Raw genomic sequence first — 20,420 nt, forward strand, 5'->3', positions numbered from 1 at the left:
GGATCCATTGGGTTCAGCGTCCATCAGAGGAAAGGCAGGGGAGAGAGAAAGCTTCAGGATGGGAAAAGGCTGGCATTGAATCATGGGTTCTCTTTGAAAACTTTGTCTTTCCTCTGACCAAGTGTGATCAGGTTATGAAAAAGCCTGGAAAAAGACCCTTTGAAAGACCAAAAAAAAAAGGGTTTATTGGCCTTTTCTTACACTAACTTTTCATTGATAACTGACGTATGTAAGCCAGCTCCCAAAGGCCTATTTGAGGAGGACTCTAGAGGCTCACATTATGTGCTGCTCCTTCTTCCTCACACCACTAGGACAGCTTTCTAGAATGTGGATTCTGAGAAGAAATCCAAAACCACAGTTGGCTTGTGAGGAGTATCTGCCGATGGACTCTGGACAAAACCCTGCATGCCCAGCAGGGAGGAGCAGGAAAGAGGAGGGCAGACTGAGAATAAATAACCCTGGCCACTGAGATCTAGAAAAGGAGGTGGAGACAGAGAGGGCGGGGCTTTAGCACAGCCTGCTAGACCTCTTTTGGAAGAGGGCCGGGAAGAAAGACACACACTCCTGCAGGACAGCTGAGGTGAGTGCAGGAGACCAGAGGGTAGCTGAGAGCATGTGGGTTACCTATAGCTAGAGATCTTCCACTAGGATTGCTGAGAGAATAAGAAACCAGGCTGTGAAGCACCAGTGTACAGGGTAGGGCTAGGGGATGTGTAGGAACCTTTCCATCCAAAGGGTGGCACTCTTACTGACTTCTGTGTTTGCGTGTGAAGGGAAGCATTGGGTGTTCACTGTTGCCTAAGGATAGTTTTCAGGCACAGTTTCAATGACCAGTGTACTGGAACACCCATTGAAATCCTGGCATGCACGAATGTGAATGGGACAGAGAACAGATTTTGCTCGTGCTAGATTGGGGTTGGATTGGGATTGAACTGGGCAGGGGCCAACCCTGGTGTTAGTGTGGTTGAAGATCAGGCTTTGGGTAGGGTTGTCTTGTGGGCTCTGAGCAGGGAAGGTGCTCCTCCTATGCTTTGCATCAGGAGTTAGGGCGTGGTTGAATTTGGGAGGCAGTGATCCTGCTGGTGCTTCAAGCTTGGTTTAGTCTGAGCCTAGTACAGGATTCAGTCTTAGCCCTGTTTTAAAAAGTGGCTTAGTGTCCACCCTGCAGTCACGTCTGCCTTTGTACTCTTCTCCCCAACCATGCCTGGGTGCTTGCCGCTTTCCAAACAGGTCTCTCCTCTTTCACTCTGGGTCTTTGCCTTTGCCAGGTGAACTTTCAAAAATGAAATCAAGTCCACCACTTAAATTCCTCCATTCACTCAGAATTAAGCCAAAGCTCCTTGCCATGTTCCACAAACCAGTCACCTGACCGGATCTTTGTCTTCCTATGACCTGATCTTAATCTCTCCAGTGTTCTGGCCACCTGGGTCTTTCTGTTCTCTATACTACTAGACTCAGTCTTGCTGTAAGACCTTTTCCTCACGTCATTTCCTGTGTCTGGGATGCTCTTTCCTCCAATCTTAGAGGGGCTGGCATTTTCTCACCATATAGCTCTCAGCGCCATGTCAGCTCGTCAGAGAGGCTCTCTTTGACTCCTGTCTCAGTTCCACCTTTATCCTATCATTTCATCTAGTCCTTAGTGCACTTACCTTACCTGAAATTTTCTTGCCTATTTCTTTACTTTTTGTTGTTGCCCTCCTAGCATGTGAGCTGTATGAGAGCAGTGATCTTTCCTCTTTTATCCAGTGTTTGATCTCCAGTGTTGATCCTCACTTTGTTTCTTGCTATCTATCTTCTGCTGTCTCTACACCCACCTAACTCCCTGTTAAGTGCAACTGGCTCTGCAAGCCATAGCTCAGTATCACCTCTTCTAGAAAGCCCTCTGAGCCTAAAAACTTGGTGAGCTACTGTCGTCTTTGCTTGTGAGAGTTGATGCTGGTCTTGTCCTAGTGCTTCCCACAATGTACTGTGATGATTTGAGTGTTTGTCTCAATTTCTCCCTACCCCAGAGGGCTGGACCTGTGCCTTTGCTTACTCTGTTCTTTAATGAGTAAACTCAGTGAAGTAAGCTCAGTGAGAGTGACACAGAGGAGCCAGCCAGATAGTAATTGTTGAAAAAAAAATCAGAGCCACTGATCACAGTTCCATATCCGGTGTTTCCCTTTTGTTGCATTTGCCAGCAGGCAGGCACAAACCACACTAGCTCTGCAGGGTGCTGAACGTAGGCCAAGCTTTGCAAGTGTCCAGAACACTCAACTGGCCCTACTCAGAAAGTGGTGCAGTGGTGGTGGGGACTTGAACCCTAGAAGTCTGCATAGGGCTATTTTAGGGGAGTACTAGTCTGGCTGGAGTGAATAAGGTAGGGTGGAGCCTTCACAATCACTTTTTGGGTTAGAAATTGTGCTCTCATCTTTCCATTATTATCTTAGCAGTTTAAAAAAGATTGGCCAATATTCTGCAAGGTTAATCTGCTTCATCAGATCCAAGCAAGGTGTGGGACACAGGGAATGCAGATAATTTGGGAGTGCATGATTCTTGGGAATACTACCCTCATGAAGTGTATGGACAGTGTCTTCCTCTCCAAGAATCAGGTGTCAGTCTCCTCCAGTCTTCACAACCACAGCATCACTCTTGAGGTCAGTCTTGCCCCTCTGGGTCTGGCAGTAAGAGCCAGAGGCTCCAAGGCATGTCTGAGCTTACCTTCAAGGGCACTCTCTGCCAAAGTTCCCCACAGAGGCTGAAGGCAGCGTCACAAGTCCCTAGTCCATTACTCTGGGCATAGAACATAATATGTGGTTGGCTTGGATAATGACAGAAACCACAAATCCCCTCCCTTTTTATCCTATTTAGGCTGAACCTAAGTGGGGAGAGCTGGTCAGGTGTCTTATGCCGTAGAATGGTCCCTTGACTCCTGAGTCCTTTATTTTGGATATCTTAGAAATTAATGTGAACATTGTCCTTATACAATATCTGACTATTCTTAAAGAGACTGAGAGAGGGAGGTTAATAGCCTGGAATACTGGAAAACATAAGGATTTGGCACTTAGGGCTCTAACTAAGCATCATTATCTTTATCTGCTAAATGGGACGATTACTTGACAGACTGATGAGAAACTTTAGTTAGATAAGATGGAGATACTTGGTAGAGGACAAAGTTTTTTAATCACCACTGAGGGGTCCGCCCATGTCACAGCCAGGAGAGTTGATGCTAGAAGAGGAGGAAGGTGCCTCGAGTTCCCATCCAGGAAAGTCCTCCTTACGGCCCTGTAAGCTGCCCTTCTAAGACTGTGCCTGGGCCAAAAAGTCCTACTTACCAAGCACCTCTTGTACCTTTTCCCAGAGTAGGTTTTGTTAGATTCCAGAAAGTACAGCACAGCACAACTAAATCCTAGAATAAGGGAAAGCATTCAGGTCTTGGGGTTGTCTAGGTGAAGTTTCTACTTTACTAATCCACTGTGAAACAATAGGCCCGCTACTCAACTTCTTGGAGGCTCAGCTTTTTCATCTATAATGTAGAGAAGACATACAGATTTCTTATTATGCAGAATTGTTGTTAAGTTACAGATAATATTTTGACAATTGGTACAGTGGCATTTTGTAGGCACTCAGTGGTCTGCTAATTCCATAGAAACAACAAAATCAGTGTTCGGAGTGACTGAGGGGATGGGAGAAAGGATGAAGGGCCCTGGTCCTCCTCTCCATCAGCTTTTCCATGGGTCCTTGAGAAAGAAGGAATTCAGAACCGGAAAAAAACGCTCAGGAAGGAGCGCTGAGCTAGCAACAGAGGGCAGAGTCCTGAAGGCCAGAGAAAAGGAAGAAGAGAATTGAGGGCCTCAAAATAGATTTCCAAGGGGCCAGGGTATAGCTCAATGAGAAGGTGTCTACCTGGCAAGTATAAGGTCATGAGTTTGATTCCAGGTACCAAAAAAAGAAATAGATTTCCACTCTGTATAGTGGGTGGCGCCTGCTCCCAAGTTCCTGAGAAAAGGTTAATATGTTCTTCCTAGTTCTCCAAGAGCATCCCAGGAATTTGGTCAGACAATTTGACTTTTTAGAGAAAATTTTAAGCACAAATCTACTCCCTAGGGATCAGGACAGTGTGTGGGCTTTCTAAAAAAAAAATAAAGAAAATATACTTTCTTAGTTTATTTTTCTTTAACTGTGTTTTGTTTTTGAAATAGAATGGTTTAGTTCCAACTTTCTCCTGTGCTCTAAACTATCTGTGAGTGTGTGCAAATGGTTCTAATTACTCACAGATGTTGAGGCTGGAAGGCCACCTGGAAGTCATCTCTTCACTGTCCTGTCTGCTAGGGAGGAAGACTGTGGTGGACTGGGGTGCCTCAGGGTTGGCAGTCTGAAGAGTGACATTTGGGCTTTCTGGCTGGCTCCCTTCACATGCCTTCATTTTTTTCCTGATGACATTTTATCTCTAGCCATAGCTGTCCAAGCACCTCCCTTGCAAGCCAGCTAACTCTCCTTTTTTATTATTTCTGGCATCTCTATATCAATACCCAGTCTTGCCATTGCAAAAAATTGATTGCTATCATTGTGTGTGTGTGTGTGTGTGTGTGTGTGTGTGTGTGTAACAAATATATATAGAAAATAAGTGACTGAGGTGATAGATTTGAAGAAATACATTTTTGGAAGCTTTGTACATTTTCATAGACCTTGTTTCCTATTTTTATGGAAAATGCACTGTTATTATTTTTCAAATGTCTTTTGACGTCTCATATAATTTCACAGCTGTGGCAGGAAGTTATTATTCTTTTCTGTATTATTTAGAGCCATGACTTGTATTCCTAGACCCAGGGTTCTGCTCACCACATCGAGCTACCCTCTGAGGCAATAGGGTTGCATATGGTAATCCATGATTCTTTCCCAGTGTATATTTCCTTACACAGCACACTTTTGATCTTGAGGAATCTGCCTGCTCTAGCAGATAAATTCATGTGAAATTTCTAGATGGCAAGGGCGTCTGGCCCTTTGAAGCCTCAAAGCCTTCTTGGTAAGGTCTCCAGGCTAGGATTCCCAGGTCTCCCTTCCTTTCAGCCTAAGCTGTGTGCATATCCTCTGCATTTATGTTGCAGCTGCCCTGATTTCTGTATATCCTCCCACGTCCTGTGGCTCCCTGAGTAAAAAAAATATAGTGATCCTGAAAATTCTTGTTCTAAACTTAAGACTACCCTGAACTGACCTTTCAAACATTGTTTCCTCCCTCTCAAAGTCTCTTAAGTTCAGATATCTGGCAGTGCTACATACCCCTTGGCTATGTTATCTTCATTAGATGCTCATTGAAAGATTCATCTATTGATAAAGCTTATTTTCATCTTCAATAAGCATTAACAGTAATTGATAAATATAATAAGATCTTTGGCATGAAGGAGTTCATAATTTAGCCAGAATAAATGTAATTATATTGCTTATTATTGGGGGAATATAAAATGAGAGCTAAGTGAAATACTTTGGAAGCATAGAGCAGGAAACATTTAATTACACCCTGGGGAAAGAAGCATAGGAAACATAGCATAGAGAAAGTAAGCCAGGAGATGCAAATGAGTGTGGGGGGAAGTGAAGGAGGCAGATCCTGTCAAGGAGGCAGGAAGTGATTTTATGTCTATTTATCATTCACCTATCTACCTGTCTATCTGTCTTATATCAATGTATATGACAGAGGGATGAGAAATTTAAAAAAAAAGAGAAAAAGACACAGTCATGGATGTCAGTGCTGCATGTATGAGGCAGCGTGCATTCCAGTGTGCTTGGAGCACAGGGGCCATGGTGAGGAGTGTGAGGAGAGACCTAGGGTCACACTACATTGAGAAAGACAGACTGTTAGAGTTTTCAAAAGTATTTTTTTTTTTTTAAACACTAAGCACTCGTTTGAGTTCATCTGGCTAGATTGCCTGGACTGTGTTGATGAGGAAGGGTATTAGAGGCCTGACCTGATGGACTCACGGTCTTGCTTGTGTAACTGGTGACCACTGTGGTAGAAAAAAAATACAATCTGGAGGAAAACAGTCAATAACAACAGGAATGACTTTTCATACTTAGTATACATGAGGTGTTGTGTTAAATGCTTTGCAGTCATTGTCTCATTTAATCCTTATCTTGGCAGGGGCTACCAGCATTTTAAAGAAGAAACTCAGTCTTTGCAAGTAAATGATTTGCCCTGCATTGCACAGCTAAGGACTGAGATTTGAATTTGGGATTGACTTCAAGGCTCGTTTTCTTATTAGCTACACAATAGTAGTTCAGGAAGAGTATTTGATGTACTTCGCAGGGAGCCAGGTGAACCTTTTTAGTAAGATTTTAGAATTATGGATCTGATTTTAGAATTTTAGAATTATGGATCACAGAAGAGAATTCAGGACTCACCAGATAGATTTGAAAGCCAAGAGTTTATTCATAAGAAAATGAATTTTCTTAAGGGAATAAGATGGTCAAAGAAGAGAGTATAGAAAAAGAAGAGCACCAAAGATACAAGACCAGGAGCCAGTGTGCAACTGTGTATTTGTGGTGTGTGTGTGCAAGAATATTTAAAAACTGCAGTGTACCTGATCTGATTAAATACTTGTGAATATTTCCATGAAGAAGTGAGGAAGGATGGGGCAGGAGGGAGTTAGCTAACTCTCTTAACAGAAGAATGCGATCTGAGATAATGGGAGTATGATATCCACCTGAACAATATCTCCATTTTTATAGCTAGATTCAATTCAGATTCAGCCTGAACCTTGCTATCGGATCAATTATCCTTCCAGTGCTCTTAATGCCACCATCTCAGGTTTTGTATCCTAATTGAGTCAATTCCATTGTCAGGCTGGGTAGGTCTCCTCGAAATAGAGCACGACAGATTCTTGTTCAAATGACACAAAGTGGTCCTCTGTTAACTGCGGGGATGGTGTTCCAAGACTCCTAGTGGACAGTTGAAATTGAACCCTATATATATTGTGTCTCTTCCTACACCTACATAACTATGATACCTTTCCCCTTTTTACCTAAAGGGATCCTTTATAGCTCCTCTTTGGAATAGCCACATTACCAGCCTCATTACTCTTCCACTTAGAGGCAAGGAGGCTGGCTTTCTGTATCTTCATGTCAGGCAGTCCTTGGCATCTAACAACCACAGTTCTCTCAAGAAGAGCTATGAGCCCTTAACACTCAACACCCACTGCAGATGGGAGACAGGTGCTTTGGATCTGGGTGGGATACCAATGGCATCTGCTGTGGTTATCTTTTTTTTCTGATGTGAACCGAATAATATGGACAAGTGTAAAACTTTGAGTAGATATTTGGGCAAGGATGAAATGTAGCATTAGAATTCAGGATTAAATTAGTGTCAGGTTTTTATTGGAATTAGGTTTATCATAATAGTCTATTAATTTTGGTCATTAAGTTTGAAATGGCCATTAAGTATTGGGTTACTGTTACAGTTATAGTTAAGGCTAGAAGTGGGGAGATCAATAGATTAGTGATGAGATTAGGTTTCATTGTTAATCTGTGTTAGTACTAGTATTGCTAATTTTAATTTGCAATTCATTTTAAGACGGTGAAATGATATCGTTAGAATTCACTATTAAGCACAGGGGAGAAAAGGAATAGAACAGGAAAAAGGAAGTGATTTTATATCTATTTATCATCTATCTATCTACCTATCCATCTATTTTACATCAATGTATATTCGGTAAGTAGCCTTTCTAGAGAACTAAATAATTTTAAAATATGATTATAATTTTGTCTTAGTATTTCACTTGTTGTTAAGATTGACTATGCAGGTGGGCCTATGGGATTAGTAAGTATTAGTGGGTGAATTTGAGTTTGGTGCTTGACTTAGTGTTAGACTGAGTTTAGAATAGAATCAGAATTTGGATGGGCAGTGGAAATAGAGTTTGCCTAAGAGAATAGGACATTGGGATGAGGGAGACGTGGCTTTCGGTTTCTTGAGAACCTGACGATGACTTATCTTTGCATTGCAGCCTCTACGTTCCTGGTATTGGTCCCAGCCCAGCTCCTTCACTATGGTGGTCCCCACTGGCAATGAATCCAGTGCCACGTATTTCATCCTAATAGGCCTCCCAGGCTTGGAAGAGGCTCAGTTCTGGTTGGCCTTTCCCTTGTGCTCACTCTACCTTATTGCCGTGCTAGGTAACTTGATGATCATCTACATCGTGCGGACTGAACACAGCCTACATGAGCCCATGTATATCTTTCTTTGCATGCTTTCTGGCCTGGACATCCTCATCTCCACCTCCTCCATGCCCAAAATGATGGCTATCTTCTGGTTTAATTCCACGACCATCCAGTTTGATGCTTGTTTGGTACAAATGTTTGCCATCCATTCCTTATCTGGCATGGAGTCCACGGTGCTGTTGGCCATGGCCTTTGATCGCTACGTGGCCATCTGCCATCCATTACGCCACGCCACTGTGCTTACGTTGCCTCGTGTTGCCAAGATTGGCATGGCTGCCGTGGTACGGGGTGCTGCGCTGATGGCTCCCTTGCCTGTCTTCATCAAACAGCTGCCCTTCTGCCGCTCCAACGTCCTTTCCCACTCCTACTGCCTACACCAGGACGTCATGAAGTTGGCCTGTGCTGACATCCGTGTCAATGTCATTTATGGCCTCATTGTCATCATCTCTGCCATTGGCCTGGATTCCCTTCTCATCTCCTTTTCATATCTGCTTATCCTTAAGACTGTGTTGGGTTTGACACGTGAAGCCCAGGCAAAGGCTTTTGGCACTTGTGTCTCCCATGTCTGTGCTGTTTTCATATTCTATGTGCCTTTCATCGGATTGTCTATGGTGCACCGTTTTAGTAAGCGGCGTGACTCTCTCCTGCCTGTCATCATGGCCAACATCTATCTATTGGTTCCTCCTGTGCTCAACCCCATTGTCTACGGGGTGAAGACAAAGCAGATCCGACAGCGCATCCTTCGTCTTTTCCATGTGACCACACATATGACAGACTCCTAAGGGTCACTGAGCAACTTTGTTTTCATTCAAAGTCCTCTAATTCAGATTTTTCATGTCAATGTTTTGGAAAACAGTATTAAGGAAACAAATCTCCCTTAATAGAATACAACTTGGATCCTTCAAAGTTGAAACTGGTTGGGGATTCTCCACGTGAAAAGGGATGGCAGGACCACATATTTCTATATTATGTTCCCTTTTGTTTTTTATTCCTATAATTATTAGAACTTTTGCATAGTGGTGGCGGAAGGGTTATTACTTCTCATTTTATTATCCAGTCCAGATTGAAGTTGCTTCCACTGGTGGTCCACAGAGTTCTGAGATCAAGGCAGTGTACCTAAAGGACATTTGTCAAAGGCCTAAGCATAACAAAAGGAAACTAAATACAAGAATCTAATAAAATTAGATCACCTAGCCTAAGACTCTAACTTCCTCTTCAGAATTCTCAATATTTCTGGACCTCCCGAAAGGAGATATACCTGGCTTTCCTTCTTCAAGACAACCTTCACAGAGAAGAAATAATTGCTTTTTCCCTGGGCACTGGGCCCTGAATAAAAGGTTGAAAATAAAGCCTTAAAAAAACCCCACATCAGCTTATACTTTGTTCAGAGAATGAAAGATAACACACTTTGTTCTGAGAGTGTTCACAGCCTATGGACTCTCATTTCCTTATTTAATTCTTAAAATCAAACTTTTGGCTTAGGCAGGAATATAATGAGCACCCTCACTGTACCAGTAGAGAAACTGATGTCCCATGGGGACCAGTAAATTGCATAGCGTCAAGTAAGCTCAGAGAATATTAAGACTTTTCATGTCCAATTCTATAGCATATGACAGGATTGATAGACAACAGTAGGATAGTGTATCGGGTATTTCCAGAGGAAGTATTTAATCCTGTCTGCCACTCATTCTGTATTGTATTGGGAAATGTCCTGTTGCTGGATCTCATGGTTTTCCTTCCAGTAGCTCTTGTTCTTTTTTCTGGTGTAGCTGCCACTGTGCTATGCTGTGGAAGCAGGAGTGTGCTTGGGGAGTTCTTGAGCAGTGGTTTGTTTGGGAAATATTGTGATTAGCAGTGGAGTCTGGGACATCTGAGAGACCTTTAAGGAAGAGAAGCATCTGAGGCCATCCAGCAGCCCATGGAATAATGGCAGGACTTGTTACCACAGACCAGGGAGCCAAGAGCAAGAGGTATCATGAGCCTTAGAAGGGCCAATTGCCCGTGTACCTGGGCCAGAAGCAAGACTGAGGGAAGGATGGATTGGCAGAAAGTGAAGACAGTGTATACAGGGGCACTACCTGTCCCCACATGTCCCCAGGGCTTTGCGTTGTCCTGCAGGGGAAGGTTATAAAATGAAGGTCGTTCAGCAATATCAAGGGAAAGAGCAACGAGCACTGTATGCTTGCTGGCTGTGCTTAACATGAATTTGGCCCTGTGGCCCACCTGGGAGTCCTGCAAGCCAGGCATAGCACTTCTAGGAGTATGGTGGTCTTTGTAGGAGTATCCTACAAGTGCACTGAGCAGGAAGTGAGATCATCACTCATGGGGAGAGCGCTAACAGACCCAAAGTGAGGCAGGTGAGTATGAGAGAAGGCAGCATAGTGAAGAATAGAGCACACTGCCAGGCAGAATTTTCTTGCCATAGCTAGTGGCATGGAGGCTTGCCTCCCTGGTAAAGAGACATAGACACAGCATATATAATTTCTTGGATTGTGATGCAGAAGTTGAGGATTGTGGCTAACATGGAATTGGGTAGGCCCAGGTGAGTGGTGGCTGGAAGAACTAGGAGCATCAGATGGGGTCAGGGCAGGCTGCAGCCACTTTGAATTGTATGGGAGATTCGCTGGTCTCTCACAAGTGCCCTGACATTGGAATTGAGAAAGGAATAAAGAGAGAGAAAAGACATGTTTTTCTTATTAGGAAAGTAATGTATGACCATTGTAATAAAAACAATACAATGTGAAAATATGAAAGAAATAAAAATATAATAAATATCTCCAATAAAGTTGTTACCTTAAAGAGTTAAAAATCATTGTTAGCATTTTGGTGTTTTTGTTTCAGATTTTAGATGTGCGTCTGTATACATGCTTCTGAATGGGTACAAGATAAATATATGTGTCTGTTTTATATTTGTAATTCTTTTGGAGGCATGATAGATAATAAACAGATGAATCAGATGGACCCATTTTAAATGTTTCTAGGGATGCAGTCATTTTCCTAAATTTTAGAAGGACAAAGATTTATGAATTTGGTCCTGACTGGCTGAATTTTTTCATGAGTCTAAATACACACACCACCACTATTGTAAGCACCAGTCCCTTCCTGATGTTTGGTAGGAATCTCCTAACCTCTGAGCCATATCCCTCATGATTTATTTATGAATGTTCACTGGGGTTCTCTGGAAGGTCTAAAGTAAGAACTAGGATGAATAAAAAAGTGCTGATCCTTTTACGAGATTTGGTTGCAAAGTTAGGCTGAAAAGTTGAATCCTCCTGCTTCTGGCCTTGCTGTCTCAGCCTCTGGGGCCTTTATCAGACCCTGGAGAAGTCTGAATAATATCACCTCTAGTTTATTTTCAAGATTTTATTTTAATCTGGAAATGTTTCATAAACATGTCTTGCGATGTTCATTCTGACTACACATTTGCCACAGCCTCCACACACTCTGTCTGTGTTTTAATTTAGCAAAATTTTATTAAAGGTAGTAAAAGAAACAGGCTCTGCAGGGTGAGTTTGTGTGAAGTAACAGTAGGGAAAGAAGTACACCCAGCAGGGTGAGGGGGGGGGCCACCATGCAAAAGCAAACACAGGGGCCCACACTCTTCTCTTTACCTTGAACATCTTTTGCTTTAGTCCTAAGTCCCACGTAGTTTACAGGAGTTTTTCCAAACATAACTCTGATTGTCTTCATCCCCTCCTTCGAATCCATTAGACAACTTTTATTGTCTCCTAAATAGAGTCCAAGCTACTTAGAATAATAGATTACCCTAGAATAGGTTTCCCTTCCTTTTTATATCAGTTTTCATCCTATTTTATAATATATCACTAATTTTTCAGCAAGTCATATTACTCTTCTGTATTATAATACTTATTTTTTCTCAGTGATTTCCTGTGCATTTTTTGTGTTGTATTGGTTATCTAATCCAGTGGAACTGTTCCATTCAGCTACATGCCTAGCCCTTTTTAGTTTTTATTTAGAGACAGAGTCTTGTTAAACTTGTTTGTGATCCTTGTGTCCTGGCCTCCCCCATACCTGGAATTACAGGTGTGTGCACCATTCTTGGCTTGATGTCATTAGGTCTAAGCCTCTCTTTAACTGTTTCTTTTGACTTGTCCGGACCATTTTTCTTTTAGTAACAACTCAGAAGTTGAAGCTCTTTGTGAATCTCTAAGGCAAAAAAGTATTCATTCTTTGGTGTTTCAAGAATTTTCATACCACTTGACAACCTGACTATTTCTCATTCAGAAAAGTTTGAGTGAATTTTGAGTCATTGAGCTGTATTTTTTCAAGTTAAGAAACCATTTTATAGCAGTCCTTACATTAAGCTTTGATAAGCTTGCCTTGGACACATGGATGCTTATGAGGAGGGACACCTCCTTCTATCGTGTCTGGAATTCTGGACTCAGGCAGACTTGAATTTGGGAAAAGATCCCATGCCATTGATTTAAGGTTTCAGTACTGTTGTTCACTGTTTATCTTTTAGACACAAAACCCTCAAAGTTCTTGCCTGGAATCTTAGAACTTTTTACTTTAGACTTGATTCCAAGAAAGTGAAGCTGATACAGAATTAAGTTGTGATTCTGCTTTTCATATCTCTAAGGGGGCCGAAGGTGATAATATAGGGCTTTTAATTCCAGGTGAAATAAAGTGAAGGGTGGGGGTAAGGAAGATATGGAGATCTGAAATGGGGTCATGGAAGAAAATTCCTGAAAGAGGTTATAGGAAGAATCTGCTGAGGCAAGGGGCACCATAGCATCTGCCTAACATATTTATTTATTAATAAACATTTCTGAAAGAAAAGCTAGAAAGGTAAGGAAATGTGTCAGGGAGAGTAAGCCTAAGGATAAGATGAAATAAAAAGAACTCAACCATAGGGAACTTGTATTTACTGTACGCTCTCCTAACAATAAGTGCTAGTTCACTCCCTGACTGTAATGCATTTTTTACTTATTTCTGTCACTGAAGTTATAGGTCAGAGTAGCAGCGTAGATAAAGAATTTGAATGGATTAGTCTTCCTTGTTCTGGTGTTGCCCAGCACGCTTCTACTGTGTAACATACTATTAACTTATTTTATGATAAATATATTTAATATGATTTTTATGTACTAAGTACAAACTGAACTATTTAGCACAATATGCACAGTCCTGTACAAATTGGTCATGTAGCTACATGGCTTCATCCCCTACTATTCCTTCTTTAATCCCCTGCCACAACAATGTGTGCAAAGATATAACAAGTGGTAGAGGGACAAAGGTATGCAAGAAAGCAAACTTTTCCTCAAACATATTTACTTCTTCAAAATGGGAGATTGTGTGTTTTCTAGATTTTTATTTTACATATTCAATTTCTATTTGGCCTAAAAATTGCGTGTAGTTTTCAAGGTGAAATAAAAATTATATCTGGTGCGGAAGTTCCCCAAACTTCCTGGTCAACTTCTGTCAACTGCTGATTTGGTCTCCCTAATCATCTCTTGCACAGTGCTTTATTAACGGCCTGAGTTAGTCTACAGTCTAGCTGTGCCTTTTCCTGACATATGACTGTAAATTTATAGAGGTAAAGGATCATATTTTATACTTAGAAGTCTTCCATTCACATCATTGTTCCTTTACAAAGTAAATGCTGAACCTAGCTTGCAGCATAAATAAATTTGGGGTCTTTCCACTATCTTAGTATGGACTGGAGATTTTCAGAGTGTGCTGAGGCTAACTGGTTCCCAAGAAGCACCAGCAGTCTCTTTTATTTTACCCAGACACTACTACATTCAAATGTCATTAACCTTGGCCTCTCCTCCTCAGAATCCTGAGCATGGCCTCCCTGATGGGCTTGGACTTGATGCTATAGATGATGGGGTTTAGCACAGGCGGCACCACCAGATACACGTAGGCAACGAGAGCATGTACAAGGCGGGGCAGGTGCCTCCCAAAGCGGTGGATCATGGACACACCTATGACAGGGATGTAGAACACCAGCACAGCTAAGATATGAGAAACACAGGTATTGAGGGCATGGGCCCGCTCCTTGGGAGATGCCAGCCTCATCACTGTATGAAGGATAAGGGTGTAGGACAGGACAATAAGCAAGGAGTCTAGACCCACAGTGGACAGAACCACATACAACCCATACAGGATGTTGACAGTAATGTCAGCACAAGCCCGTTTCATGACATCTGCATGGAAACAGAATGAATGTGACAAGATGACCTTGCCTGGGCAATAGTTCAGTCTTTTCAGCAAGAAGGGTAATGGGAAGAGAGACAGAGAGGCTCGAGTTATAATGGCCATCCCAATCCTGACGATGACATTATCTGTGAGAACAGCTGCATAGCGCAGAGGGTTAGAGATGGCCACAAAGCGGTCAAATGCCATGGCCAGGAGCACAGAGGACTCCACCACCGAGAAGAAGTGCAAGAAGAACATCTGGACCAGGCAGGCATTGAAGCCGATGAAGGAGTAGTCAAACCAGAGCACAGACAGAGTGGTGGGCAGTGTGGACAGGGTGAGGCCCACATCGCTGAGGGCCAGCATGGACAGGAAGTAGTACATGGGCTGGTGCAGGCCAGGGGTCCTGCTCACAGCCAGCACGATGAGGCAGTTTCCAGTGAGCGCCACAGTGTACATGGAGGAGAAAGGGATGGATATCCAGCAGTGAAGAGCCTCCAGCCCTGGGATGCCGACCATGAGGAAAGCTGGTGGCTGGAAGAAGGAGATGTTTAGAGAGGACTGTGCAGGGACCATCCTTGGATGGCATCTGAAGGCTCTAGAGAATGTGGCCTCTTCAATCTGTACAGATACTGAGAAAATCTCAGGTGTCAAAAATGAACAAGTCAGTATTAGATCAGAAGTCTAAAATCAAGTGTCATAATTGATTCCATCATTTACTGATATGCATGAAAGATAATAATGAAAAAAATTAAACTTCTGCCTAGTCTGTTGTGTTCTATTTCAGTTAGTGTGCTAGTGCAATTGCCTATATTTTCTGACATTATAATAAAAACCATAATTCCCTTTTTGAATATCTGGCCCCCTTGAAACATGGGATTGGGGCCTTAGAGTTATGTCAATACTACACACATCATCTTGGCTTTCAAAAATTTATCATCTTTAAGGTTGAAATGTGGTGTGAATGGGTGGAATGAAATTCTTTATGTCAGTAAGGCGTAATTGAAATTGAGATATTCTAGTCAGTGTCTACTTTTTGCCCCAAATGAGGGTGCGTTATTTCCATGTGCAGAGGGGGAAGTGGAAAGTGCCTGTTTGGAAAGAAATGAAAATAATTGAATTAGGTGAACCGAGAAAAGCAAGGAAGTATGAGAGATCACATGCCTTACAAAAAGTGTCCAAGGGAGTAAGAAATTGCTGTTTTCCCCATACCTTTTATATAGTCAGTTATTCTTGAAGTCATCTGTTTCCCTAGGCCTTCCTATGATACAGTTTTGAATTTCATGATTTGTGGAATAAAAATTCCATGATTTATGTTCAAATATTTTGTGCTGGATTTCTCAACATTCAGAATTAGCAGAGACCTTGAACAGTGCCAGGTTTTCCCTTCCATTATACAGCCTGGGAAACTGAATATGAAGAATTGTAGCAGCCGACTTCTGGTGTGAGGCTCACGTATTATAGTCTTGGAATTTGAATCCGTCTTTGTCTGATGCCAGATCCTATACTCTTCCAGCAGCCTCTTCTGATGAGGCAAAGTATGTGAAAAGCTGTCTGAAGTGCAAAGCACCACACACATGATTTTTGTTGTTACTATATTCAGGGACTGAACACTGGGAGAGAGGGAACAGATGTAAGATATATTGGACAGTGAAAATGAATCATAAGAAAGTGCTCACTAGCCTTAACCTTCTGCATTTCATCCAATGTCAAGCTGTAATACTACATCTATCTATTGGGCATTCTCACTGGACTTTGAAATTAAGGTATGCATAGATGAAATATATGAAATTCCTTGTTGATATAATAAAAATCCATTTTTCAGAAATTTAGCCAAATTCCTCTTTTGCACCCAGTCACCCATAACTCAAGCATATATCAAAATCACCTAGATGTGAAGTGCATGATTTCCTGGGATCAGGCCTCATTTCCCCTCCTCTTACAACCAGCCACTGATCCTAGTATCTGAAGCCTAGGGGGACACATCTCATCTTTCACTTCACTGTCCTTCACATGTTTAAGGATTTGGTTATTCATTATATTATTTATTTATTCCAACAAGCAACTGTTGACCTAGAATTTACTTTATTCTGGGCACTGCACTATGCAAGAATTACATGTTAACAAACACAAACAGATGGCTGCTATATTCATGGATCTTACAGTATAAAGAGAAAGATAAAAAATATCAAGGAGAGAACTAATTGTAAGATGAAAACTGTATTCAGTGGTACACAGGAAGCTCAGAATGGTGGGTGAGGGTAACGCGTGGTGTGTGTTGCGCAGGGGACTTATTTGGTGAGGGCTGTATGAACAACAGATCTCTGAAAAGATGATGCTTAAGATCAAAACAATGAAGAGGCAGCCATGTTAAAAGCAAGGAAAGTGTGTAGACAGGGCACAAAAGCTGAAATCAGATTTGCATTGCTAAAGAGTCCTGTGCAAGGGCTAAGTTGGCATGCAACACCAGAGGAAAGTTAGGAGGTGCTGCTTTACAAGAGTGTGTAGGCTATATCAAACGGATGTTAGTCAAGGGCATAAGGAACCCACTGAAGGTTTTTAAGCAGAGGAGTGACTGAAACAAGTCAGTCTCTGGCTGGGGATATATCTGAGCATCACAGTGCTTGCCTGGCAAGTGCAGGGTCGTGAGTTCGAGTCCTAGTATAAGAAAAAGTCAATTTCCTGAACATCAGTTACACCATCCCTATAGCAGGGTAGTAATCCTTCAGGGTCTACATTTCAGAATAACTGTGAGGAAAATGAATCAAATAGAGTGAAAGAATTTGAGAAATACTGTGAAGTGTTGGACAATACTTGCTGATAATGTCCTCATGTCTCTTGTAGTTTCTTAGGGCAGCTGCTTGACTGTCATCCTTGCCCTCAATCTACATTCCCCCTCCCTTCCTCTCCCCAGCACTCCCTACAGGTTTCTCAAACTGTCTAATCATCTCCGTCTTCTTAAAGCACCACCTTTACAATTGGCTCACCCCAGCTCTACGCAATTTCACAATCACTTACACCTTCATCTAGATCTCAGTACTGGCATGTGCAAACCTGGAACAGCAACACCTGAAATCATTGCCTGTCTCTCGATTGTTGAAGTAACAATAACATACAGTGTGAGGCAGAATAAATTTCAGCTCTTAAAAAGATGTAGTTTATACACAGAAAAGAGGTTTCTGGATTTGGCAATATTATCACATCATTGTGTACACTGGGGATACATGGCATATACTGGGAATTTTGGTCATATTTTGATAAACAGTGAGTTCAATGGTGCTACTGTACTCTAAATAACTTTCCTATGCTGCGTACTACAGTATAACTAGTATACTGCCCCTCAGCTTTGACAAAACATTGTAAGGTGGGTCCAATCTTTTCCATTTCATACATATAGGGACATAGAGAAATCCACTGAATTGGTAGGACAATTCTTTCTTGATTCTGTTTGCTACAAAATGCCTTACTTTTTAGAAAATAAGGCACACAGTTTATCAAAGATTATGCAGGGTGTCAGGCTCATTTTCTCCCATTATTTGCAATTTCTTCTTCTGTAAAATCAGGGGCTTGAAATGGATCCCACAGTTTGAACTCTGACCTGTGGTGATTGCAAGAATGAACATTTCTAAAATACAGTTCTCTTTTATTTTCCCACTTCACTTTGCTCTGATTTAAAAAAAATAACCGAACTTCTTTTATTCAAATAAAACCACAAATCAGAATGTTATTCCTCTGTATATACTTGCTCAAAAGTTTTCTTGCTTTCAAATTCAAATATTTTTTTTTTTATTAATTCATGCATTTAAAGAAATTGCCTGGGTGTGGTGGTGCACACCTGTGATCCCAGCACTTGGGAGGCTGAGGCAGGAGGAGCGTTGGGAGTTCGAGATCAGCCTGGGCTACATAGTGAGTTCAAGGCCAGCCCTGAACTACATAGAGAGATCCTGTCTCAAAAAGAAAAAAAAATTAAAAAAAGAAATAAAAGAAAAAAGAAACCTCACACATCCACTTATACAAAAATTTCGGATTTTTCCTTTGCATTAACTAGTTTAGGTTTAAAGCTACTTCTGGTTTCTGTCTTTTTTCTTTCTCTCTTCTTTTGGGAGTGAGGAGGATGAGCCATTCAGAACTCTAGAAATAGAGGTTTGAGTGTGGGCCCTCATTACTCACCCAGGCTTCTGCTCTGGGCTGCCCGGTTGTGCCACATCCTGTAGAAGCCCAGAAATCCCCTATGCTAAAGTGGGTCTTCTTTATTCTGCTGCAAGAAAATGCAGCCAATCTCCAGGGACAATTGGCTTTGACTCACAAAGACATCTCTCTGCTCAGGTTTACCCCTGGGGTGTGGACGTGGATGAGGTGACCTGAGGGAACAGTGAGGAGAAAGTAAACTTCAGCGAGGTTCTATCCTAATGACATGAACATTCAGGACGCTAGCCCAGCCTTCTCTAAGGCATATTTTCTACAAGCTTGGGTGTTGCAGTGGCCCATTTTCATTTCATCCCCTCACTTTTAGAAAGTGTATCTTTCTATTTATTGAAAGGAGGCAGAGTTAGATGATTCTGGAGTCCAACTTCTGGGAACTAATAGTGAGGTTAAAGATTCACTAGGTCCTGAGAACTGAAGTAATGGCTCCGTTACAGGAGGGAAGACAGTATGCACTGGAAGGGCTTATAAAAAAACTGAAGAAATAGAATCTTTGAAGAGGAACAGGGAGAGCGCAGATCAAGGTGTTAGAAATCAGGAAGCAGCAAATATTCTGACTGCCTCAGTAATATGAAAGTTTGATTAACTCCTCAAAAATTCAACAGGCTATGACATTAGTGAAGGTTTCACAGATTTAGCAGCTTTATTCGGTCAGCACACTTCTCCTCAGGAAGGGCAAGTTATTTTACCTGAGAACTCCTACTGTCAAGAAAGAGGCTCAGCACTTGCTAGTCTTTGGATTTCAGAGAGAGCACATAACACACTTAGAAGTCATTCTTTGACCCCACCATCAGAGTACCTGATTGGCTGCCAGGCTTCAGTGGGCCTAGAAAAAGACAGGGATAGGCAGCCAGTTCTGTCTGTGGTGAAAGCACTTTAGATGTGTGTGTCAAATTACCTGGTAAAGCCATGACATCAGTTGTATCTGCAGTGGATAAGCACACTGTATGGAGTGTTTATCAAGTCCTAAGATGGCACATACTAGTTATGAACACAAGTAGGATAAAGGCCTCCTGGACATGAAAGTGGTTGCAAATTCATCATCATGAGAACACAAAAAAAAGATAGTAAATGTTATTTAAGAGGACAAGGATTCTTTTAGCATCCTGTTTACCCTTCAGATTGGAGCATGGCTCATGCAGGCAGAATACGCTTGCATTCAAATGGAGATCCAGTTTCCTCGGCACAGAATGGAAATGTTGTGCTTGTGTGAGCCTGGCCTTCTGCTCTGTCCTCTGCCTTACAACTGCACTCTCCTCTCTAGTCATACCTGACCACTTGCTTTCCCATGCGAGTAGCCTCGTCTCTCAATTTGCAATGTCCGCTCCTACTGCTGTTTCTCTACTTCCCCATAACAGCCCCATCTATCACTTGCAAAATATACCTCTTCTTTTTCAAGAGCCCAGGGAGAACCTCCAGAAAACTCCTGAACGTCTATTGTTTTGCCCATTCTTAGCTGATATCAGCAACTTTTTACTTGTTACTTCTTCCCTTATTTGTCTCTCTACTGAAATGGACTGTGAGATTCTCAGAAGAAAAGTTGGCCCCAGAACCCAATTATTTGGAAGCCTCAGAGTCTTAAAGAGACAAAATAGCATTTATTCTGATGAATGAATGAATAATACAATAAAAAGAACAGAATAGCTTTGTTACCATTTCCTAGGTATTATATTCTGTATTAATGCAAAATGATCCTTATAATACTATATTATACTCTATAATTGTTATTATTTAATCATACAAGGTACTAAAGAATATATAGGTAAATACCTTGCCCTTCTGCTTACCCAGGATTCTGCACACACATTTAACAGTGCACATATGAAGCTGTATTAAACATTTTCTTGTTTATATATTTTTTATTTTATTTT

At 41.8% G+C, this 20,420-nt stretch overlaps 2 protein-coding genes across 2 annotated transcripts; one reads left to right on the forward strand and one right to left on the reverse strand.

Annotated features, from left to right (window-relative positions):
* Positions 1–555: 555 nt before the first annotated feature.
* Positions 556–10,967, forward strand: LOC102016911 (olfactory receptor 51E1). The gene is made up of 2 exons (XM_005380052.2): positions 556–580; positions 7,974–10,967. The coding sequence occupies exon 2, from the start codon at positions 8,016–8,018 to the stop codon at positions 8,967–8,969; it is 954 nt and encodes a 317-aa protein (XP_005380109.1). The 5' UTR covers positions 556–580; positions 7,974–8,015; the 3' UTR covers positions 8,970–10,967.
* Positions 10,968–13,959: 2,992 nt separating this feature from the next.
* On the reverse strand, positions 13,960–14,922 carry LOC102017444 (olfactory receptor 51I2-like). Its single transcript, XM_005380054.2, has one exon. The coding sequence runs from the start codon at positions 14,920–14,922 to the stop codon at positions 13,960–13,962; it is 963 nt and encodes a 320-aa protein (XP_005380111.1).
* Positions 14,923–20,420: the final 5,498 nt, after the last annotated feature.

This window comes from Chinchilla lanigera, unplaced genomic scaffold (genome assembly GCF_000276665.1).
Source record: "Chinchilla lanigera isolate Chin_1 unplaced genomic scaffold, ChiLan1.0 scaffold00013, whole genome shotgun sequence".
NCBI classification, from domain to species: domain Eukaryota; kingdom Metazoa; phylum Chordata; class Mammalia; order Rodentia; family Chinchillidae; genus Chinchilla; species Chinchilla lanigera.